The following is a 25378-nucleotide window of genomic DNA, read 5'->3' as shown; positions in this document are numbered from 1 at the left end:
AAAGGTTTGTCATATTTATTAATACCACCCAGTGGACGGCATGATAACAGCAACATACAGCAGTTAAGAAATGGGAGTGCATTCTCTTAATACATCTTTTACAAACCATTTCTCCATTTCCCACCGATTAAGACATATGCAGCCGACGGTGTAGAATAACAAATGCAGAGAGCTAAGTCATCGTAATGTAAAGAATGAAAGAAGAAACTTGTATTTGAACATAATTGTACAGGTAGCAGTGGAGTGTCAGCGGTGAGGGTGGTGAACTCTCACTCCTCTTTCTCACTGGCAGCTCTGAGGAGAAACAGATGAATGTGTGTTATTACCGACAAATTAAAGCCACATCATGAAGCGTCTTGCTTGTACTCAAATTAAACGGTGTGTGTGTGTGTGTGTGGTGCATAATACACTCTAAACACACCGGTGTGCTGCCCTGAGACAGGTTGGGGGGTCACAGCCCAGGTAGGCTCCGTTCTCAAAACAATACTGGAGTAAAGCGGTGAAGCATGGGTCGTTGACGAGGATGTGCGGGTTGCCCACGACGATGAGCAGGGCTTTGGGCCGCGTGATGGCTACGTTAAAGCGCTTAGGGTTGGACAGGAATCCCAGTATGCTTTGCAGGTCGTTGCCCTGCACCAACTCATTTGCCCTCACCTGGGACAACAAGAGGTCTTTCATTTAGATGTTTTAGGGTGAATTACAACTTCAATTCAGTCAATTTCAGCAAAGTGATATTCAGCTCATACAAAAGTGACACATTATTTAATATTTTTCAATTTCAGAATTGATTCCCTTAATTGAAAAGGAACGGACCCGAGACCCTGTAAAGGGAGAAATTAGTCAGAGTTCTAATATTACCGTGGACAAGATGATAACCAGAAACTCCTGTCCCTGGAACTCCTCCACAGAGCCCACCTTGATGTCAGACAGGCCCACCCGGTGGAGCAGCACACGGATCTTCTCCGACTAGAGAGGAGAGGTTCATGGTTCAGGGGTTCAGACCGGTGTTCAGAGTTGAGGGAAAACTGTACTACTGTGACAGAAGTCACTTTTTATGAGTTTTTGAGGCCTTTTAAACGTTAGCTTAGTAGATATCGCCTTCTAGAGGCTTAGAATCTGGGGTGAACATCAAAACTAGCAGATTGACAAAACAGAATAGGACCAACCAGTGATGGCCGAAATGTGCACTACTAACCTGTTTCCTGTAGGGGGCGATGATGCCAATATCACTAGCAGCTACAGGATTGTAGAGCTTCTTGGCCAGCTGGCAGCAGTACAGCATCACCTGTACTGCCTCTCCAGGGTTGAACCACGACGGGTTGTTGCCCTCCCTCATCTCTGTGCCCTAAGAGGGGGAATGGTGACTGGCATTATTGGTGTTCGACGTCTAGGTTTTGCTCCAACCAAAGAGGAAACCCATATTTGTCAAAATGTTCAAAAAATGTCAGTGGTAAGCAAGGAGAGGAAACGCTGATTGTTTGAGAAAGAGGCTGGAAGAGGACAGGAGGATATGAGTATGTAAAGACGAGACTATTTAGAAAGAGGCCATGTCTTGAGTTCCTTTTGGGCAAGTTCTGCCTGCGACTATGGGACACAGGTCATGCTACCTTGTCCCTGACCTGCAGTCTGTCCACCCTCCTCTTTTACAACTGCGGATGTAAAAAGGGCTTTAAAAAATACATTCAATTGATTGACGAGAACAGGGAGTAAGAGACGGGGTCCTTACCCTGACTCCGTGGAAGATGAGGGGGAATCCCTTGGTTGGCAGACGGCTCCAGTGACAGAGGGAGTCCACTACGAGCCTCTGGGCCCTGACACACAGCTCCCCGTTGTAGAACAGTCTAGAGGGCAGGGCCAGGAGGGCCTCGTGGGAACGGTAGTTGTACACAAGCTTGGTCACCTGGAAGAGGAAGAAGAAAGGCCACCAGGAGAACGCGTCAACTGTGGTCGCATCTATTTACCACGCAGTCCTGTGTGGCTCAGTCGGTAGAGCTTGCTGATTGGCCTTGATTTCCGCTGGGGATATCCATGAGTAAAATGCTTGCACACATGACTGTAGGTTATAAAACAAGTCTGCTAAATGGCATACATTATATTACAATGCAAGGGCAAAACATTATGTAGAAAAACATGCAGAATTTGTATTCATAGTTGGTGGATTCACTATGCAGGATTTTAGTGATCATGGCACTGACAGGGATTGTGCGTGTGTCTACTCACCAGCACTGGGTTGTATCCGCCATTCTCTCTGGAGTACAGAGTGTTGGCCATCAGTCTCTCAAGCAGGGACACCCCTAGGCCGAATGCCTGCGCAAGCTTGGACTTCACAATTGGACCCAGCTGTCGGGGGTCTCCGGCCAGAACTATCTAAAGGATGGCGAGAGCAACAGAAAATATGACTCACTTCCTGATCAGGAGGCTACAGAACGCATGGTCAGTTACGGGCAATGGGTTGCTTTCTTCACAGTTGCACCACTGTAGTAAGGATTGTAGATGTACTCTGTGTTCAATCTAACCTGTCCGTCTCTCTCTGACAGAAGCCCCAGAGGGATCAGTGCCTCTGGCTCCGTGGCTTGGCCAACCTCATCCAGAAACACATGGGTGAAATGACCCACACTGAGGAAACGCAGCAAAGAGACAATGACCTTAGATCAAGTTTACTACAGTTACGTTTCCTCTGGTGAGGGAGGTTAACACTGAACCCTATTACCCTCCCTCACCGCAGTCCAATCTGGTAGAACATGCCGGCGCTGGAACAGGTGCTGACCACAATCCTGTGAAAGGAGGCGTGTCGGATGTCCTCCCCAGCCTGAGAGTACTGCCTTAGAACCTCCGGGATGGCCTATGGAGATACAGAGGGAAATGCGATACAGACAGAGGCACCAACTGGTCGGAAAAAATGATGAAATTCCTGCGGCGGCAATGGGTGCAGTACCTCTTCCTGTCGACCGGAGGCGTTGACGCGGGCCAGGCTGGCAGAGTTCAGGTACCCACTTTCATGGAGACGGATACAGACGAGGTCTGCAGCACTGTTGGAGGGAGTGCACACCAGCACACGACTACTGGGCAGGCGGTGATACACCTATGGGAGGAGGCCACTATTATTTATTCAGGGAACTAAAATGGAGGGAAACTGCTGTAAATAACCAAATACAAGAAACTTGATAGAGCTTGCCAGGTGCGATGGAGTCGATGGAACATACTACAAGGGCAAACCCTGCTCATCAGACAGGCTGACCCAAACAGTCAAAACATTTGAAAGAAAACCAATCCTATATAAACCGGGGGTTTGGTTGTTTATTTTTCTCACTGCATTGTTGGGAAGGGTCCGTAAATAAGCATTTCACTGTTTGTCTACACCGGTTGTTTATGACGCATGTGACAAATAACATTTGATATCCATTGGGGTTAATTGCCTTCCTCAAGGGCATGTCGACAGATTTTACACTTAGTCGGCTCGGGGAGTCAAACCAACAAACTTTTGGTTACTGGCCCAACGCTCTTAACCACTAGGTTACCTCCCAGGTTGAGGGGTGTCTACCTGTAGTATGGACTCTATGAGCGTGATAGTCTTTCCTGTCCCTGGGGGTCCAAACAGGATGTACGGAGTGGGCCGACACTCCCCTGCCAGGATCCGCTTCACTGCCTCCCTCTGAGACGGGTTCAGCTGCTGGTTGAAAAACTGGCCTGGGTTAGGGATGGGTTTAGATGGCAGCCTGGAATCTGAGAGAATTAAAGAGGCTCAATACTCGTTCCCCTCTCCTTCACTGATCATTCATTCTGTCTCACAAATGTACTGAACTGTCCTAGTTAAGACACGAGTTCTAATGCCCTTCAGGTTTATGACACTTCAGCAGCTGTAGTATACAGATCATCTCTGTGCTGTCAGAATGAAGGACTCCCAATGCTTATATCACCTGGTTTGGTTTGTGTGGCCTTTGAGACCATGTCAACGGAGACGCTTGACAGCTTCACCCCATCGGTTGTGAGGGAGCCCTCTTTCACCTCCTCTGGACCCCACTCTCCCGTCCATAGAGGGGCCTGAAGCATCACAGCTTTAGGGAAGAACACTGGGAAGAGAGGAGAAGACACACAATCAGTGGTGGACCAGACAGGAAATAAACTTACCAGGGGTTGGGGAGAGAAGAAGAAATAGTTGACTACCGTAATTTCTGGACTATTAAGCGCACCTGAATATAAACCGCACCAACTGAATTATATATATTTTTATTTTGTACATAAATAAGCCGCACATGTCTATAAGCCGCAGGTGCCTACCGGTACATTGAAACAAATTAACTTTACACAGCCTTTAAACGAAACACGGCTTGTAACAAAAATTAAACAGTAGCCTACCAAGAAAGTCATTGGTCACTATCTTCCTCCTCCTGTGCACTGAAACCACTGAAGTCATCTCCTTCGGTGTCGGAGTTGAATAGCTTCAGAATTGCTTCATCCGATGTTGGATCGTTTTCATTGTCGCTCTCGTCACTTTCATCCGGCTGAGCTCATGCTGCCCCTTCAACACGCAGCAGTCCAGCCTTTCGAAACCCGTTGATGATAGTGGATTTTTTGACAATGCTCCACGCTGTCAGGACCCACTGGCAGACTTGACCATAAGTTGCTCTTCGCATGCGGCCCGTTTTAGTGAAGGATTTCTCCCCACTTGTCATCCAAGCCCCCCACTGAACACGGAGCGCCACCTTAAATGCACGATTTACACTGATGTCGAGTGGCTGCAAATACTTTGTTGTGCCCCCAGGAATCACAGCTGGAATTGAGTTTGTCCTCTTGATGGCTTCTTTCACAGAATCTGTTATGTGGGCCCTCATGCTGTCCAACACGAGCAATGCCTTGTTCTTGTGAAAGAATCCTCCCGGTCGCTTGCCTTAACACTCTGTATGCCATTCATGCATTAGGCCTTCCATCATCCATCCTTTCTTATTGACTTTCACAACAATTCCTCTCTGGAATTTCTCTTTTGGCATCGGTGGAAGCTTTTCTCCCGATGCCGTGCAGCTCAGAACACAGGTGAAGTGCGTTTTTTCATGCCCAGTTGTTTTCAGCGTGATGGATGATTCGCCTTTCCTGTTGACAGTCCGAGTGAGAGGAACCGCATCCATATTTATAATGTCGTGCGGGCCGATGGAATGCTCCTCTATCTTCGCATCAGTGAATTTGCGGAAGTTTGAAACTTTTTCTTCGTAGTCGACTACGAGGGAGCTGCTGACACAGACTTGTCCGTACCCTGATGGACAGGCCTTTACGTCTCATAAATCTTAAGATACCACGATGGTCCACCTCTAAAATCCTCAAACTTCATTGCGGTGGCGATTGTTTTGGCTTTCAGTCGGATCTGCACAGTTGAAACACCTCGGCCGTCTGCTCTCTGTGTGTTGACCCAGTCGTCAAGTTCATTTTCTAGTTCGGGCCATCTGCTTTTCTTCCCTCTGAAAGCTTTTGTTGTCTTTTTGCACTGAGTCAGTTCCTCACGCTGCTGTTTCCAACGTCTTATCATCGACTCATTAAGGCCAAGCTCCCGTGCAACAGCTCTATTTCCTTTTCCAACAGCCAGATCGATCGCCTTCAACTTGAAAGCTGCATCATATGCATTTCTCCGTGTCTTTGCCATGATGAGGGTGACAAAATGACTACCGTAATCAGAATGATGGGAAGTTTGAGCGCGCTCAATTTACGTCACATTATGGGACGGTGCTCAGTTTTTTGGCGGCATGAATCTTGTGAAAGCGGGAAAAATCCATAAATTAGCCTCGTCATTGTATAAACCGCAAGGTTCAAAGCGTGGGAAAAAAGTAGCGGCTTATAGTCCGGAAATTACGGTAAATACAACACATTTTGGAAATGGGATTGAGAGAAAAAAGCCAAGATCACCATTCTCTTCAAAGTGCTTGTTCTGGTCCAGTGCTAAGTGGCATCGCCTCATGGACAACCTGTCAACGCAAACATCATCATACATAATCAATATACTGTCAACGCAATCATACTACATGCATATACTGTCAACACAAACATCATACATAATCCATATACTGTCAACACATACATCACCATACATAATCCATATACTGTCAACACAATCATACATAATCCATATACTGTCAACACAAACATCATACATAATAATCAATATACTGTCAACACAAACACCATACACAATCCATATACTGTCAACACAAACATCATACACAATCCATATACTGTCAACACAAACATCATACATAATCAATATACTGTCAACACAAACATCATACATCATCAATATACTGTCAACACAAACATCATACACAATCCATATACTGTCAACAAACATCATCATACATAATTCATATACTGTGAACGCAAACATCCTACATAATTCATTAACTGTCAACCTGTATACTGTCAACCTGTATACTGTCAACCTGTCACACGTTATCTATGCTAAAGGAACAGAGATCAACACTTAGTGACACAGAAAGGATCCTTCCTAGAACCAGGACAAGGCAGGTACCTGTTGAAGGTGAACTCAACATCTAGAGGCTCTCCCAGGTAGCCATGCTGAAACTCAGTGTTCACCCTCAGACTCACGTCCTCATCACTGATCTGTGGATATGGTCCACAAACAGTGTTCAGGTCAGTGTGAACAAAGCACAAGGAGAAATATCAGCGCGGCAAGCAAAACGCTAAGATCAAAACCTCTGAGTACCTCTGTGACATAACCGATGTACTCCATCACCACGCCTCCACTGATTGGCTTCTTCAGTGCCACTCTGTCACCTGTAGAGCAGACAAAACACTATATCAAACATCTCAATTCAAGTATGGCTGACTCTGTGAAACGACACATTTCAATCTGGTGTGTGTGACAATCAAACGTTCCATTATTATTACAAGGCCAAATTAAGACTCAACAGATACCTATGAAGAGACTGGGCCTGCCCTCAGCCAGGCCAAGCACTTCTAGGTGCAGATAGATGGCGCCTCTCCTGAGAAGGGCTCCACTGATGCTGAACTCCCTGAGCTCGCTCTCAGCTTGTAGCTCCTCCAGCCACAGCAGGGACGAGAAACGGAGACGCATGTTGGCCGCCGACAGAGTCTGTCAGAAATAGAGGGAGATTAACTAATCCATTATTTTACAGTGGAGGCGCAAAGGCCCCCATATCAAAATCCAGAGCGACTTTTCAATCAAAACAGAATTGGAGCCAGATTCCTGTAGGCTGGTGAAAAGCATGTAATTGACGATAGAAGAGTTCCTTCCCTTACCTCTCCAAGACATGGCTGGGCCACCAAAACGTCACGGTCGGCCTCCATACAGTCCCGTAGAGCCTGGGGCACTGGGTAGTTACCCAGGAAGTTAGGCAGGTGGCGCTTAGTCAGCCTGTGAAATAAAATAAGAAAGTCATAGGCTAGCAATTTTATCTAACTACCCAGGAGGGGTGTAATTCTAACTACCCAGGAGGGGTGTAATTCTAACTACCCAGGAGGGGTGTAATTCTAACTACCCAGGAGGGGTGTAATACATCAATGTGGACCAAACTGTCATCATTCAACATGTCCAACATGGGTAGAGTAACTAGGTTCGGGGGAAAAAAACATTTAATTATAGAGAAAACGTTGGTGGACAGTATCACCAACTAGTCAAGATAATCGTCATTATTCTATAGGGAAATGTGGTTTGCAGGTAGGCCGAACACAGCACAGAGACACTATCAGGGTGTAGTTTACCGTTGAGGTGGATGTGCAGCCATCACAGTGACCACCTGGGCAGCCTGAGGAAGGGGCAGGGGGGCTGCCGGGCAGTAGGGAGCAACGGGCTGGAGAAGACTCTCCTCTTTACTGCCTACTGTGACCTCCAGACGCCTCCCAATGGTGAAAGAGGGGAAGTGCAGGAGCAGCAGCTCCGCACAACGCCCCAAGTTCCTAGGGTAAGATGGAGGGATACATAATCAATGTTTTAAAAAACCTGAATCTTCAGAACAAATTGATTCAGTCAGATAAGTGACACCACCAGAAAAAGACAACTATACCAGACTTGTATAGCAGCTAGCTAAGCATGACTTACTTGGCTCGGCAGCCCACTTTCACAGATACCTTCTCCCCGGGTGCGATCTCCACGTCTCGCTCATCTGTCCGTATGGCAGGCTTGTGAACAGTGTCCTGATGTGCCTCACCAGTTTCTCCAACCACATCTCCATCTATCTCACTCATCTCCTTCCCATCACCATTGAGCAGTACAGTAGGCCCAGCAGACCCGGACTGCGGGTAGAGAGCGGGACCCACCATGGGAGTGTGCTTGCTGGATAGGCCCTGAATACCCCGATAGAGGATCTGTGTTAGAGCAGGAAGCTGTACAACACCCTTTCTCTGTCCCGGTGGGTCTGTCACAGTCCCTAGGTTGAACTGCTCCTCTGAGTCCCAGCCAGCAAACTCACAGCACTTCAGTCTATGGGTCTCAGATCCTCGGTTCCTGACAAGAGAAAAGAGAATACAGAGCATTCGGAAAGTATCCAGACCCCTTCCCTTTCTCCACATTGTTACGTTACAGCCTTATTCTAAAATGGATTAAATTTTTTAAATTTTTTATCCCTACTCTACATACAATACTACATAATGACAAATCGAAAACAGGTCTTTAGACATGTTTGCCAATGTACTAAAAATAAAAAACTGATACCTTATTTACATAAGTATTCAGACCCTTCGAAATTGAGCTCAGGTGCATCCTGTTTCCATGGATCATCCTTGAGATGTTTCTACAACTTGAACACAGTGGCCTCTGAAAACTTAAGGTATCAGTTTTTATTTTTTTAATTAAATTAGCAAAAATGTCTAAAACCCTGTTTTCACTTTGGCATTATGTGGTATTATGTGTAACGTACAAAAAGTGGAAAAAGTGAAGGGGTCTGAACACTTTCCGAATCCACTGTATATCTGGTACCACAGGAGGAAAGCTATCAACAATATCAAACACATCGTTTCCATGTTTTTTTGCCATTCGCTCCGTTCCAGCCATTAAGAGTCGTCCACTCGTCAGCTCCTCCACTGTCTGGTGCTATCCCCAAGGTTTGGAAGGCAGCTAATCTACTCCCCCTTCAAAGCTGCTGACCCTTGTGGCCTACATATCTAAAAATCAACCCATTTCAAAACTTCCTTACCTAGCTAAAATATTAAAATCCTTGATTAATTCTCAGATCTTTCTTAGAACACATTTCATAGCTAAAATGTACATCAGTTAGGTTTTAGACCAGGTCAATGCACTGCATCCCTAGTTATAAAAGTGGTTAATTGAACGGATAAAAGGCAACATTGTGCTGCCCTCTTCATTGACCTGTCAAAGGCCTTCGATACTATTGATCACTTGCTAATTCAGAGGCTTTCCTCAAATTGGCTAGACCAGGCTGCATGTATCTGCAGCTCAGGGATGGAAAATTGCACAAGGTGCAACTTCGAAATTTGGTTGTGCATCAGCAGTTACTCTCTTGTCATGTCAGTCACAGACAGTAACTCAATTAGCCCATGTCAGCTAACATTTTTTAGATTGGTAAAGTAGTTAAGCGGCCAGCTATCTATTAACGACCGGGAGGGGGCATGATTGTTAGTCACTCTCGCTCAGATAAATTATTAAAATCTGCAAACTTTTCTCTCCGCCCCATCGTAAAATGTGTAGAATTGCCGCAAACTTGCTATAAAAAACTGCAACATTTTCTCTACGCCATTGGCAAAATGTGCAGACTTCAGGAAATGTACTCTAAAACGTTCAATTTCTCGCTACATCTTGCGAGCAAATATGTTTTGCTCGCAAGATGGGGGGCACACACACAACATTTTTGCTTAAAGCACCCAATAAGCTAGGGTCAGCACTGACAGTGGGTATGGATGTGAGTACACAGACCCATGATGAGTTCAGATGTTTTGGGGCCCCCACCCCCATCAAAGATGCCCATCCTGTTGTAACTAGTTTACTTCACAGATAACACCATCAAATAATACACATTTGAGTTCTAAGTCAGGTTTTCTGGATATAACGAAAGGTGTTGATTCTGGGTCCTGCATAGGGCTGGATGATCGGATTAATTAAAGTGTATGTTTTTGCGCAATATTCCAAATGTCCGCTTGTTCTCGTCTTGTATTTTGGGTCGTCTCTTTCGCTCCTTCTGTGCTGTGTTCACCTCCCCATTTACCCCAGAGGTCTATATATAATGACGAGATGTATATGCCTCCGCCATAACAATGGGAGTTGTCACAAAGGCAGGCGACAAGCTTAGGTCCAAAATAAGCCCATTGAAACACATTGGGCTTATTTTGGACCAATTTTAGCGTGAGTGAAACCTCTCACTTTGCCTTATCCTCTATGGTTTACACACAAACCAAGCCCTCGCCCTGCGTTGAGAGAGCACATCTTCCTCCGACAAGCAGTTACATTTGATAGCCTGACGTCTGCTACAAGAACTTAGTCAGTATTAGGTCATGTGCATTATGCATGGTTCTAGATGCATATTTTTTTTCTACAAATTTTAAACTATTTGGATAAAATAAAGTTATTAGTGGGTCTTGTGGTTGGCTTATATTTAGCCTGGGTATAACTTCACAAGTCCTGAATTCATTTGATATGCAGTGTATTTGACCTTTAATTGTACAACGCCGCTTAGAGAACAATCATTATTTTATTATTTAATTGAGACATATCCTGAATTGTCCACAAGTTTGAAAAAAATAGAGATACAGTCCTGTACTTCACCATGTTTACATTAGCAATATTGACTTGTAACCACTTGTATACCGAGAATACTGTTGTGTATGGTATTTCCACCACGGTTGAACAGGCTCTATCTGAACCACAGTCTGCCTTCATTGTATTACAGAAAAACTTTCTTGACCTGAAATTAGTATTGAATGCAGTTAAAACTAAGTATATGTTGTTCTCTAGACATACAAATAACTGATGATTTAAGCATATGTACTTTACAAATGGTGCCCATATTGATTGTGTCCCTGCTTACAAATATCTGGGCATCTATACTGAACAAAAATATCAACACAACATGTAAAGTGTTGGGCTGAAATCAATGATCCCAGAAATGTTCCACAAAAAGCAGTGCCTTAGACCGCTGCGCCACTCGGGAAGGTCTATACGTTTACTTTTGATACTTAAGTATATTTAAAAACAAATACTTAAGACTTTTACTCAAGTAGTATTTTACTGGGTGACTTTCACTTGAGTCATTTTCTAATAAGGTATCTTTACTTTGACTCAAGGATGACAATTGGGCACTTTTTCCACCACTGGATGCGCTCGTGCCAAAAGCGTATCTATACTGAACAAAAATATAAACTCAGCATGTAAAGTGTTGGTACCATGTTTCATGAGCTGAAATAAAAGATTTCAGAAATGTTCCATAAGCACCAAAAGCTTATTTCTCTCAAAATGTTGTGCACAAATTTGTTTACATCCCTGTTGGTGAGCATTTCTCCTTTGACAAGATATGCCACCCCTATCAGGTGTGGCATATCAAGAAGCTGATTATAACAGATATCTATAAGATATGCCACGCAGGGTCATTAGGTTTAGTACTCATCACTGCATGGTTGGCCCTCTGATGTCACGTAGGTTGATACATTGCTATGGTTGCATTTATAAAGCCCTTTTAGAAAAAAGTTCCACTGTATCGAACATCATTACTAACCTTTAGACATACTAGTTACCACACAGTCTCAGGGATGGCCAACTCTGGAAATGCATCGTCTCTACAGCGTTAGGTAAATCAGCGTCTAGCTTTTTCTGCACTGTTTTTGGGGTAAAATCTTCAAAATGTTAAACGTTCTGGTGCCTCTAGGTCAATTCAGAAAGCTCTTTGAGGACCTGATTGTTTTTTTACAACTGTGTTTTCTTTCTGCCTGCATTTGCATATTGATGTGCTTATTTCTGTGATTTATGTCATTCAGGGCTCACCTGATGAAATAAAAAGGTTAAATATGTCTCACAATAAAATTATATTCAGAGTCTTGGTAGGACAATGGTCCCAAAAATTGTGCTTAAATGTTATTACAGTGCGTTTGGAAAGTATTCAGACCCCTTTACTTTTTGTTACATTACAGCCTTATTCTAAAATGGATTAATAGTGACTCCCCATCCCGCATGAGGGAGCGTAATCATCGACTGACACTAATTAGCATAACGCAACGGACATAAATATTCCTAGAAAATATTCCTATTCATGAAAATCACAAGTGAAATATGTTGAGACACAGCTTAGCCTTTTGTTAATCACCCTGTCATCTCAGATTTCCAAAATATGCTTTACAGTCAAAGCTAGACAAGCATTTGTGTAAGTTTATCGATAGCCTAGCATAGCATTTTGTCCAGCTAGCAGCAGGTAACTTGGTCACGGAAATCAGAAAAGCAATCAAATTAAATCGTTTACCTTTGATGAGCTTCGGATGTTTTCACTCACGAGACTCCCAGTTAGATAGCCACAGTTCCTTTTTTCCAAAAAGATTATTTTTGTAGGCGAAATAGCTCCGTTTGTTCTTCACGTTTGGCTGAGAAATCGCCCGGAAATTGCAGTCACGAAAACACCGAAAAATATTCAAAATTAGCTCCATAATATCGACAGAAACATGGCAAACATTGTTTATAATCAATCCCTCAAGGTGTTTTTCAAATATATATTTGATAATATATCCACCGGAACAATTGGTTTTTCAGTAGGACCAATTGGAATAATGAACCATCAGGTGACCAGTTGCGCAATGTAGCCGCTTACGGGTATTCTTCAACATAATGCGTAAAACTACATCACAATGCTGTAGACACCTTGGGGAATATGGAGAAAAAGTAATCTGGTTGATAGCCCATTCACTACTCAATAGGGATGTATTGGAACGCAGCGCTTTCAAAACATGAGGTACTTCCGGATTAGATTTTTCTCAGGCTTTCACCTGCAATATCAGTTCTGTTATACTCAAGACAATATTTTTACAGTTTTGGAAACTTCAGAGTGTTTACTATCCTAAGCTGTCAATGTTATGCATATTCTAGCATCTTGTCCTGACAAAATATCCCGTTTACTACGGGAACGTTATTTTTCCAAAAATGAAAATACTGCCCCCTAGTCACAAAAGGTTAAATAGTTTTTTCCCCCTCGCGGTACCCTGGGAGGTCTACCCCGGGGGTTTGTGATAGAGGGGAGATATGTGCCGCGACGTTGGCTCCCTCTGCTGGGAGTACCTGTGCTGGGCACCCCGACGGCAATAATTAGGGGGAGTGTTACTCACAATTTTTTGTAAGGGGACCACTTTGAGATGAGACAGAGGGCCGCACAGATCTTTATTTGTTGTACTTTTTACTACAATTGAGAGCAAATTTAGAGCACATGCAATTGATTTCATGTACAGCACATCACAAATATATACATACACACATCAAATATGCTACATCACATGTATTAGACCCATATTAAGGGTTACCTCAGTAGTTGGAGGAGCAAAAAATGTCCCTTCTGCTCCTTGACTGAATTCATTCTAAATGTATAGTCTGTTGTTGCTATTCTTGTGAGGCAATCCAGGTGTGCATTGGTCAGTCTGTTTCTCTGCTTTAGTTTCACAATGTTCATTGTTGAAAATGTTGCACACTGCTTTAGAAGTGGATACTCTGTGTCTGACACAAGGCTCCAGAAATGTCATAGGCCTGCAGCTCCACTATCTCCAGCACGGTCAGGACAGAGGGTTGTGATGACTGGGGTCAGAGATGACACTAGCACATGAAAAGGGGTTCTCAATGATGTTGTACTCCATATCCATGAATCTTTACTCAAACTCCAAATTCAACTCCTCCAACAAATGCATCATAGCTTAAATGTGGCAGTATGTCAGGGTTGGATGTGGTGACTGGGTATGTGGGTATGAACAGTGTGGTGATTTTATGTTGAAACGCTGTGACCACACGCAGCATTTTGCCCAGAGTTTTAGCTTTCCCTTGGCGCTGGAGATACACTGTGTTCAGGTGGCAGGTGATGTCAGTTTTTAAAAAACAGCTTTAATATCCAGTGTGGATCATCCAGCTCTGGCTCCTCTCTCCCCTTGCTTGCAACAAATTCACAGATTTGAGGATGGAGAGAAAGAAATCTTTCAAAAACTCGAGACAGCCATCTCACCTCATTGCGAAATATCAAGTTGCCGTATTGTCTGGTATTCCTCCAGTAACTGGTGGAATTGCCGGTGATTCAGTGCCCTCGCAATAATAAATGTTCACCACGAGCACGACTTGCTGCATCACATTCTGTAAGTCACAGTCTTTGAGTTTAGCCACAAGTGCTTCCTGATGAATGATACAATGAAACATAACAAATTTGGGAATATCCTCACTTTTTCTCATCAGGCCTATGAGTCCCTTCTCCTTCCCTCGTATGTTTGGACCACCGGCAGTGCACATAGTTGCCAGATTTGACCGGTCAATATTATTAACAGCAAAAAAATGTATCAAGGGCTTTCAGAATATCCTCTCCTCGTGTTTGTCCCTGGAGGGGCAGTAAACCTAAAAGTTGCTCTCGGAACGACTCGTTTTGAGGGAAGCGGATCCAAACACATAATTGGGCAATGTCACTTACATCAGTGCTTTCGTCAAGCACAATACTAAAACACGGCGCCACGGATCTGTCAGTAATCAGTTGCTTAGCGATGTCCTCGCTGATGTCTTTTATGCATCGTGTTATGGTCGAGTCAGAGTCGCAGTCCCTTATGTGTTCTTAAGGACCTTCAATGCTGCAGAAATGTTTTAGTACCCTTCCCCAGATCTGTGCCTCGACACAGTCCTGTCTCAGAGCTATACGGACAATTCCTTCGACCGCATGGCTTAGTTTTTGCTCTGACATGCACTGTCAACTGTGGGACCTTATATAGACAGGTTGGTGTCTTTCCAAATCATGTCCAATCAATTGAATTTACCACAGGTGGACTCCAATCAAGTTGTAGAAACATCAAGGATGATCAATGGAAACAGGATGCACCCGAGCTCAATTTTCGAGTTTCATAGCAAAGGGTCTGAATACTTGTTTGAATAAATTAGCAAAAATGTCTAAACCTGTTTTCACTTTGTCATTATTGGGTATTGTTTGTAGACTGATGAGTAAAACATTTTTTTAAATTATTTTTAGAATAAGGCTGTAATGTAACAAAAGTTGGTAAAAAAAAAGGGATCTGAGTACCTTCCGAATGCACTGTAAAACAAGCACATTTCTACAAAAGCCTTCATCAGGGTATTTACAGATTTACAGGTTAGTTCTCTCTCATTTAAGACAAGTACACTCCATGGCTGACTCACTGTATCCAGACAACCAGCTCCCGGCTCTCTCCCAGCAGCAGAACCCCAAAGTGTGTCTTGTCGCCAACCACCAGGCCCCCCTTGTCCTCCAGGAGACTATTGATCTCCGCCTCTGGGACGGACCTGTTATTGACAGTATTCATACTGTTTGAGGAAAAAGACCAGAGGTAATGGTGTAGGTTAGTGGCCCAAGTCCTAATTCATTATCAGCCTTTAATACCATATGAATTCCTCCTGAGATTTCACCCAACATACATGGTGGAATTCTGATAATGCCATGAAACAATCATAGATAATTTCATTGACACAAGGGTTTGTGTGTGTAGCAGTGGGAAATGTATTAATTCACTGATCATTGTCCAGGGCCTATTTTTGTAGAGAATTGTGTTGGCTGGTAGCCATGCACAGAGCCCTCCAACAGAACTGTTTGTGGTTATTTACCTGTGTTGGCTGGTAGCCATGCACAGAGCCCTCCAACATAACTGTTTGTGGTTATTTACCTGTTGGCTGGTAGCCATGCACAGAGCCCTCCAGCAGATCTGTTGGTGGTTATTTACCTGTGTTGGCTGGTAGCCATGCAGAGCCCTCCAGCAGATCTGTTGGTGGTTATTTACCTGTGTTGGCTAGTAGCCATGCACAGAGCCCTCCAGCAGATCTGTTGGTGGTTATTTACCTGTGTTGGCTAGTAGCCATGCACAGAGCACTCCAGCAGATCTGTTGGTGGTTATTTACCTGTGTTGGCTGGTAGCCATGCACAGAGCCCTCTAGCAGATCTGTTTGTGGTTATTTACCTGTGTTGGCTGGTAGCCATGCACAGAGCCCTCCAGCAGATCTGTTGGTGGTTATTTACCTGTGTTGGCTGGTAGCCATGCAGAGCCCTCCAGCAGATCTGTTGGTGGTTATTTACCTGTGTTGGCTAGTAGCCATGCACAGAGCCCTCCAGCAGATCTGTTGGTGGTTATTTACCTGTGTTGGCTGGTAGCCATGCACAGAGCCCTCCAGCAGATCTGTTGGTGGTTATTTACCTGTGTTGGCTGGTAGCCATGCACAGAGCCCTCCAGCAGATCTGTTTGTGGTTATTTACCTGTGTTGGCTGGTAGCCATGCACAGAGCCCTCCAGCAGATCTGTTGGTGGTTATTTACCTGTGTTGGCTGGTAGCCATGCACAGAGCCCTCCAGCAGATCTGTTGGTGGTTATTTACCTGTGTTGGCTGGTAGCCATGCACAGAGCCCTCCAGCAGTAGAAGGACTGGCTGCTCTCCACCACCACCAGGCTGACCATGTCCCCAGGGGAGGGACGGTACCCGGCCGGGAGTAGTAGGTTGTCCAGGCTGAAGAACACACTGTCCTCCACCACGCCGCTGCTGCCAAACACACTGGACACACGCACCTGGGTAGGGTGGGGTTACGGGGGGAGAGTGTGTGTGCAGAGAAGGAAGTGAGACTAGACCTTCAATGCTGCAGAAATGTTTTTAGTACCCTTCCCCAGATCTGTGCCTCGACACAATCCTGTCCCGGAGCTCTACGGACAATTCCTTCGACCTCATGGCTTGGTTTTTGCTCTGACATGCACTGTCAACTGTGGGACCTTATATAGACAGATTTGTGCCTTTCCAAATCAGAAGGGGGTGAGACTAAAAGTTTGTATCATCACATTAATGTGGACTTGACAGTGATAATTGGACTACAGATCAAAGTCCATGGGCACGAAACATGTAGGTACTGCATGTTGACATGTCTTCAGTGAGGTAAAGTTGAAATGCCATTTGCAAGGTATGAATGAAGTTCTAGAGGAGGGACTGACCTGGTCCATGCGGCGGTAGCGTAAGGGTGACACAGACCGGGCCTGGCTGCTCCACTGGGTGGGACTAATAAAGTACTGGGCCTGGACCCAGTCCCCTTTCATGGGTTCAAAACCTGGTGGACAGGAGCAAGGAATTGGAAAAAAAGGAAGCATAGAATAGGAAATTAAAGGCTAAATGGGTATAGCATCTGGGACAGCTTGGCAGCATAGAAATAGAATAGTAGAACATAAATAGGAGTAAATCTATTTTGATCGTTGACAGTACCATCACAAAGAGCTTCTCGTGGGAAAAAAGTGGTCTGATTGATGAAGCCACCGTCCCGGTCACATGACGTCACAGTACCAATCAGAGGACGGAGCTGGTTGCTGTCTGCCTCCAGGGAGGCTCCTCCCCCTCCTTCCTCCCAGGCATCAGCGTTCTTCTCCACCTGAGGAATGGAATGGCCACAGTTGTCACCACAGAACATAGTATGCATGTGTCTCTATTAGAGGTCGACCGTTATGATTTTTCAACGCCGATACAGATTATTGGAGGACCAAAAAAAGCTGATACCGATTAAATCGGACGATTTTTTAAATGTATTTGTAATAATGACAATTACCACAATACTGAACGAACACTTATTTTAACTTAATATAATACATCAATAAAAATCTATTTAGCCTCAAATAAATAATGAAAAATGTTCAATTTGGTTTAAATAATGCAAAAACAAAGTGTTGGAGAAGAAAGTAAAAGTACAATATGTGCCAAGTAAAAAAGCTAACATTTAAGTTCCTTGCTCAGAACATGAGAACATATGAAAGTTGGTGGTTACTTTTAACATGAGTCTTCAATATTCCAAGGTAAGAGGTTGTAGTTTGTAGGTTGTAGTTATTTTAGGAATTATAGGACTATTTCTCTCTATACCATTTGTATTTCATTAACCTTTTGACTATTGGATGTTCTTATAGGCACTTTAGTATTGCCAGTGTAACAGTAAAGCTTCCGTCCCTCTCCTCGCTCCTCCCTGGGCTCGAACCAGGAACACAACGACAACAGCCACCCTCGAAGCAGCGTTACACATGCAGAGCAAGGGGAACAACCACTCTATTAGCTATCTATTAGCTAACGCTATTAGCGCACACCCCGCTAACTAGCTAGCCATTTGACATCGGTTACACCAGCCTAATCTCGGGAGTTGATAGGCTTGAAGTCATAAACAGCGCAATGCTTGACGCACAACGAAGAGCTGCTGGCAAAACGCACAAAAGTGCTGTTTGAATGAATGCTTACGAGCCTGCTGCTGCCTACCGCCGCTCAGGCTGCTCTATCAAATCATAGACTTAGTTATAACATAATAACACACAGAAATACGAGCCGTAGGTCATTAATATGGTCGAATCCGGAAACTATCATCTCGAAAATAAGACGTTTATTCTTTCAGTGAAATACGGAACCGTTCCGTATTTTATCTAAGGGGTGGCATCCATTAGTCTAAATATTCCTGTTTCATTGCACAACCTTCAATGTTATGTCATAATTACGTAAAATTCTGGCAAATTAGGCGGACCAAACTGTTGCATATACACGGACTCTGCGTGCAATGAACGCAAGAGAAGTGACACAATTTCACCTGGTTAATATTGCCTGCTAACCTGGATTACTTTTAGCTAAATATGCAGGTTTAAAAATATATACTTCTGTGTATTGATTAAGAAAGGCATTGATGTTCATGGTTAGGTACACATTGGAGCAACGATACGCACCACAGCTATTATAGGCAACGCAGGACACGCTAGATAAACTAGTAATATCAACCATGTGTAGTTAACTAGTGATTATGATTGATTGTTTTTTACAAGATAAGTTTAATGCTAGCTAGCAAGTTACCTTGGCTTACTGCGTTCACGTAAAAGGCAGTCTCCTCGTGGAGTGCAATTAGAGGCAGGTGGTTAGAGCGTTGGACTAGTTAACTGTAAGGTTGCAAGATTGAATCCCCCGAGCTGACAAGGTGAAAATCTGTCATTCTGCCCCTGAACGAGGCAGTTAACCCATTGTTCCTAGGCCGTCATTGAATAAGAATGTGTTCTTAACTGACTTACCTAGTTAAATAAAGATTAAAAAGGTGTAACAAAAAATCGGTGTCCAAAAATAACCGATTTCCGATTGTTATGAAAACTTGAAATCGGCCCTAATTAATCAGCCATTCCGATTCATCGGTCGGCCTCTAGTTGCAACACATGACAACAACATGGTAGCAACAACATTACAATATCATGGTAGCAACAACATGGCAGCAGCACAACAACATGGGAGAAACATTATTGGGCACAGACAACAGCACAAAGGGCAAGAAGGTAGAGACAACAATACATCACGCGAAGCAGCCACAACTGTCAGTAAGTTTCCATGATTAAGTCTTTAAATAAAAATAACATATTGTAAAAAAAGACATTGTTGAAACCTATAGTCATTTCTAGAGCCTGACCTATTTATCGGTTGACCGATATTAAATCGGCTGATATTAGCCTTTTACAGATGTATTTGTATCAGATATTTAATCCTCCGAAAAGGACCAATATAAGATGCAGAGAAAACACACCAAAATCCACATCCCCATCATAGACTGACTTTTTGTAAAGAGGGTGCTCTTTACATGGCAATAAGCTTATCTTTCCTTGGAGCGCTACAGCAAGACTCAACACTATTCTCCAACGCAACTACACCAGTCAGAGAAGAGAGTGAAGTTACTGCTTCTACGGTGAGTGCTGAGTAGATAGAAGCTTACCAAATCAATAAAGTGCAAAAAATACACACTGGCCATATACTGTTACGTAAAGTGTCATGGTAGTTTTTTTGACAAACAATGGATGCTATGCCCAAATGTAAAGCAAGCAGAATGTTCTACTCTGTGGTAATATTATCGTTACAGCCCTTAGTGAAGACTGCAAAATCTGGAGTGTTATATTTGCTCTTTGCCAAGGGTATTCCTCAAGCTCTGTCATTCAAATATTTTCCGATACACTAAAAAAACATAGAAGTTTACAAAGTAGTGCTTCATAGCTACGCTTGGATGCATGTGTTGTCACCTGTCAGGGACTGGTGCAAATCCACTTTTCGCCAACCCCGTTTCCATGACGAGTGCTAGCTAGCTAGCCAGCTAACTACCTGTGAGTGTACTTGACGCCATTCACATTAATGTTCTTTCCTCAAATTGAAGAAATCAGCTTTCTGAGTATCTTTATAGGGCTGTTGAAAGCACAATCCTTACAGACGTTTTTATTTTATTATTATAGCTATAATAAAAGTATGCAGATATTGTATATTATATTTCCACTCTAAAATCGGACCAAAAATCTCACATCGGTCGGGCTCTAGTCATTTCACCCGGCAATTGTAAATAAAGGCCAGGATAAGAAGTAAGAAACCAATTTAAATAGTGAGACCCAGCCAGGTCTCATCTTCGTAGATAACAAAACCATACTGGTTAAAGTAAGGTCTTGGTCAAAGTGTCACACCCTCAGTGCTTTCCACCCTCCTTGGGCACTATCTCGAACTGCAAGGCCATTGACTGCATCCCCGACTCTGAGCGGCACGCCACCCAGCACCTCTCCAGTGGTGAAGTAGACATCGTCGTCGATCATGCCGTAGTCCTGACACAGCAGGGTCACCACGCCGCAGCGCAGGTTGCGGACCTCCTCCATCGCTGACACACAAAAGATTATGACTGGTCATTGATCAGTGCATTGAAAAACTTAGTGGCAAGAAAAAGTATGTGAACCCTTTGGAAGTACCTGGATTTCTGCTAAAATTGGTCATCAAATTTGATCTGATCTTCATCTAAGTCACAACAATAGACAAACAAAGTGCTTAAACTAATAACACACAATTTGTATTTTTTTGTCTATATTGAATACGTCATTTACACATTCACAGTGTAGGCTGGGAAAAGTATAGGCCCCTTGGGGGCACAGTACGGCCCACGAGACTGTTGTTTACCCCCAATTTCGTGGTTTGGTAGTTACAGTTTTGTCCCATCCCTGCAACTCCCGTACGGACTCAGGAGAGGCGAAAGTCGAGAGCCATGCGTCCTCTGAACCACGAACCAGACAAGCAGCACTGCTTCTTGACACAATGTCCGCTTAACCTGGAAGCCAGCCACACCAATGTGTTGGAGGAAACACCGTACACCTGGCGACCGTGTCAGTGTGCACGCCCCCGGCCAGCCACAGGAGCCACTAGAGCGCGATGGGACAAGGAAATCTCTGCCTGCCAAACCCTCACGACGCCAATTGTGCGCCGCCTCATGGGTCTCCCAGTCACGGCCAGCTGTGAAACAGACTGGGATCAAGCCTAGGTCTGTAGTGAAGCGATGCAGTGCCTTAGACCGCTGCACCACTCGGGAGGCCCCCGCAAATTGATTTTAACAAACAATTGGTCCCTCAAAATGCAGCCCGCCATTGACTTTCAAAATCCCAATGTGGCCCTCGAGCCAAAAAGTTTGCCCACCCCTGTCCTAGGCTAATGATTTCTCAAAAAGCTAATTGGAGTCAGCTAACCTGAATCAATGAGACGAGATTGGAATGTTGGCTAGAGCTACCTTGCCCTATTAAAAAAAAACTCACAATTTGAGTTTGCTATTCACAAGAAGCATTGCCTGATGTGAACCATGCCTCGAACAAAAAGAGATCTCAGAAGACCTAAGATTAAGAAGTGTTGTCTTGCATACAGCTGGAAAGGGTTACAAAAGTATCTCTAAAAGCCTTGATGTTTATCAGGCCATGATAAGATAAATTGTATATAAATAGAGAAAGTTCAGCACTGTTGCTACTCTCCCTAGGAGTGGCCATCCTGCAAAGATGACTGTGCAGAATGCTCAATGAGGTTAAGAAGAATCCTAGAGTGTCAGCTAAAGACTGGGCATCTCTGGAACATGCTAACATCTGACGAGTCTACGATATGTGAAACACTAAAACAAGAATGGTGTTCATGGGAGGATGCCACAGAAGCCACTGCTGTCCAAAAAAACATTGCTGCACGTCTGAAGTTTGCAAAAGTACACCTGGATGTTTCACAGCACTACTGGCAAAATAGTCTGTGAACAGATGAAATTACAGTTGAGTTGTTTGGAAGGAACAAAACACTATGTGTGAAGAAAAAAAGGCACAGCACACCAACATCAAAACCAGTATAGTGGAGGGAGCATCATGGTTTGGGGCTGCTTTACTGCCTGGGCAGCTTGCTATCAGCGACGGAAAAATTTATTCCCAAGTTCATCAAGACATTTTGCAGGAGAATGTTAGGCTATCTGTTCGCCAATTGAAGCTCAACAGAAGTTGGGTGATGCAACAGGACAATGACCCAAAACACAGAAATCAACAACAGAATGGCTTCAACAGAAGAAAATACACCTTCTGGAGTGGCCCAGTCAGAGTCCTGACCTCAACCTGATTGAGATGCTGTGGCATGACCTCAAGAGAGCAGTTCCCACCAGACATCCCAAGAATATTGCTGAACTGAAACGGTTTTGTAAAGAGGAATGGGTCAAAATTCCTCCTGACAGTTGTACAGGTCTGATCCTCAACTACAGAAAACATTTGGTTGAGGTTATTGCTGCCAAAGGAGGGTCTACCAGTTATTAAATCCAAGAGTTCACATACTTTTTCCACTATGCACTGTGAATGTTTACACTGTGTTCAATAAAGACAAATGTATAACTGTTTGTTATTCGTGTAAGCAGACTGTGTTTGTATTGTTTTGACCTAGATGAAGATAGCACATTTTATGATCAATTTATGCACAAATCCAGGTATTTCCAAAGGGTTCACATGCTTTTTCTCGTCACTGTAACTGTCAAGGGTTTTGACTAAATCAGAGATTTGACACAGAAAAGTAGTTAAAATTCCTTTGAGAAGAGGTGGGTTGTAGCCACTGGCAATGTTGGATCGATCACATTCTGGGATTTATAGCACTCATTTGCTGTCGACTGAAACAGGACAGGTGCATTGAGAAGCTGTCAGGCTGCTTGGTGAGCTCCTTTAAAGACTTACCTGCGCCATATAACCCATCCACTTCAGCCTCCTCTACCTTTCTCCATAGTGGGGCCAGCAACTTGGCTATCACACACTGCACTGCTGTTACCATGTCTGCAAGTAGCTAGATGCTGAAGGTGGTGCTACTGTAAATGAGGGCAGAGGGGAAAACAAAACAATGTGACTGGTGGTTTATCAAACTCATTTACATAAGTGTGGCCACTATTGCACTTGATTGCTTTATCGGTCATGCAACGCATTGCACTTGATAGCTAACACAATTGCCGTTGCATCTAATTTATTAGCACGCTAATGTTGGCAGCTATGCGAACAGTAGCTAGTTGACTGACATTATGCTTCCAAAACTCGTCTTTATTGCAGGTTTGTAGCTATATAAACGTGATGAAAATACAACACGGTGCATAACCTAACTAATAAAATATTGCTTTATTCCTGAGAAATTGTTGTACAAGGCAACATACCTCTGTTGCAGCAAATTGCTCTTCGTAAATGTGTTCACGTGCTGCTTTCTCACACACGCGACTAAAAATATGTAATTGCGTGCGCGCACACGGACACCTTTCTTCAAATAGTCCCGCCAACTCGAACGTTAGCAAGAGCATTGAAAAAACAGGTCTGTCCCTATCTGGCGTCCCGCGGTTGATTCGGTTTGCCCCCCCAAGTTATCTGAGCAAAACATTTTTTTTTTAGGGGGGGGCATACCATTTTTTTTAAAACTCTAACACCATGATATCAGCTTCAAGTGATTTAAATTTTGGGGGAAATCTGTTCCAAAGTATTCCCCGCATAATATAGATAACTTATCCCACTCTAGCAAAATGTCGTTGAAAAGACGACTGTGCCAGACGTCCAATCGATGTTCGGTTTTGGTTGAAATTGAAAACAACATAATTTCAATGTATTTGCATACACATGTGCACAGTATCAGAAATTGGTCTATGTACAATTTTATTAATAATCACACAATCACTCCAGCTTTATTTGCAACATCCAAGTGCTAATTTTTATTTATTTTTATTTTTATTTTACCTTTATTTAACCAGGTAGGCAAGTTGAGAACAAGTTCTCATTTACAATTGCGAATTAACTGTATTCCACTACTGAAGAAGCATTAATAACCTCATATTTCAAACATCCAGCGTGACAAAATATACATTTGTATTTATTACATTCCTCACCATTAAGTGAATTATTGCCAATACATATTAACAAATGGGTTTCCATTCAGTTTTGATATTTCATATTTGCATTTCATGTAACGTTGACACTGAACAAAAATATAAACGCAACATGTAAAGTCTTAGTCCCATGTTTCATGAGCTGAGCTAAAAAGATCTCAGAAATGTTCCACATGCACAAAAAGCTTATTTCTCTCATATTTTGTGCAGAAATGTGTTTACATCCCTGTTAGTGAGCACTTGTCCTTTGCCAAGATAATCCATCCACCTGACAAGTGTGGCATATCATGAAGCAGATTTAACAGCATGGTCATTACACAGGTGCACCTTGTGCTGGGGACGATAAAAGGCAACTCTAAAATGTGCAGTTTTGTCACACAACACAATCCCACAGATGGCCAATGTTTTGAGGAAACGTACCATTGGCATGCTGACTGCAGGAATGTCCACCAGAGCTGTTTGTAGTTGTATTTCACCTCCAATGTCATTTTAGAGAATTTGGCAGTACATCCAACCGGCCTCACAACCTCAGACCATGTGTAACCATGCCAGCCCAGGACCTCCACATCCGGCTTCTTCACCTGCAGGATAATCTGAGACCAGTCACCTGGACAGCAGAAGAATCTCTGCACAAACTGTCAGAACCCGTCTCAGGGAAGCTCATCTGCGTGCTCATCGTCCTCACCAGGATCGTTTATATATATATATATATTTTTTAACTTCTTCTTCTCCCAAAATTCGCTGTATCCAATTGGTAGTTAAAGTCTTGCCCCATCGCTGCAACTCCCGTACAGACTCGGGAGAGGAGAAGGTAGAGTGCCGTGCATCCTCTGAAACACAACCCAGCCAAGCCGCACTGTTTCTTGACACAATGCCCGCTTAACCCAAAAGCCAGCCAACTAAGAATTAGCTATGTAAAATTATATTGTTTACAAACAATGGAGTAAAACAAGCTTCAAGTTTGGGTTAGGCATTGTATCCTATTCTTACTCTTTTACCCAATGGCATCAACATTTTGGAAAACCATTGAACCATCCAATC

At 43.6% G+C, this 25378-nt stretch overlaps 1 protein-coding gene across 2 annotated transcripts; it reads right to left on the bottom strand.

Moving 5' to 3' along the window:
* mov10l1 (Mov10 like RNA helicase 1) lies at positions 1–23756 on the bottom strand. 2 transcript variants are annotated; one of them, XM_020455689.2, is made up of 25 exons: positions 23621–23756; positions 23157–23284; positions 20625–20812; positions 17389–17551; positions 17124–17236; positions 16522–16709; positions 15320–15463; positions 8063–8467; positions 7726–7920; positions 7264–7378; positions 6919–7096; positions 6707–6777; positions 6512–6603; positions 5893–5951; positions 3918–4070; positions 3542–3723; positions 2936–3082; positions 2721–2842; positions 2517–2616; positions 2221–2367; positions 1727–1900; positions 1196–1345; positions 859–966; positions 422–654; positions 1–294 (listed from the first exon to the last, which is right to left on the bottom strand). In XM_020455689.2, the coding sequence occupies exons 2-25, from the start codon at positions 23248–23250 to the stop codon at positions 270–272; spliced, it is 3546 nt and encodes a 1181-aa protein (XP_020311278.1). In that variant the 5' UTR covers positions 23251–23284; positions 23621–23756; the 3' UTR covers positions 1–269. The 2 variants fall into 2 exon arrangements, with proteins under 2 accessions (XP_020311278.1, XP_031657970.1); XM_031802110.1 differs by lacking the exons at positions 20625–20812; positions 23157–23284; positions 23621–23756 and adding an exon at positions 18997–19044.
* Positions 23757–25378: the final 1622 nt, after the last annotated feature.

This window comes from Oncorhynchus kisutch, linkage group LG22 (assembly GCF_002021735.2).
Source record: "Oncorhynchus kisutch isolate 150728-3 linkage group LG22, Okis_V2, whole genome shotgun sequence".
NCBI lineage: Eukaryota > Metazoa > Chordata > Actinopteri > Salmoniformes > Salmonidae > Oncorhynchus > Oncorhynchus kisutch.
This window is presented reverse-complemented; position numbering and strand designations above follow the sequence as displayed.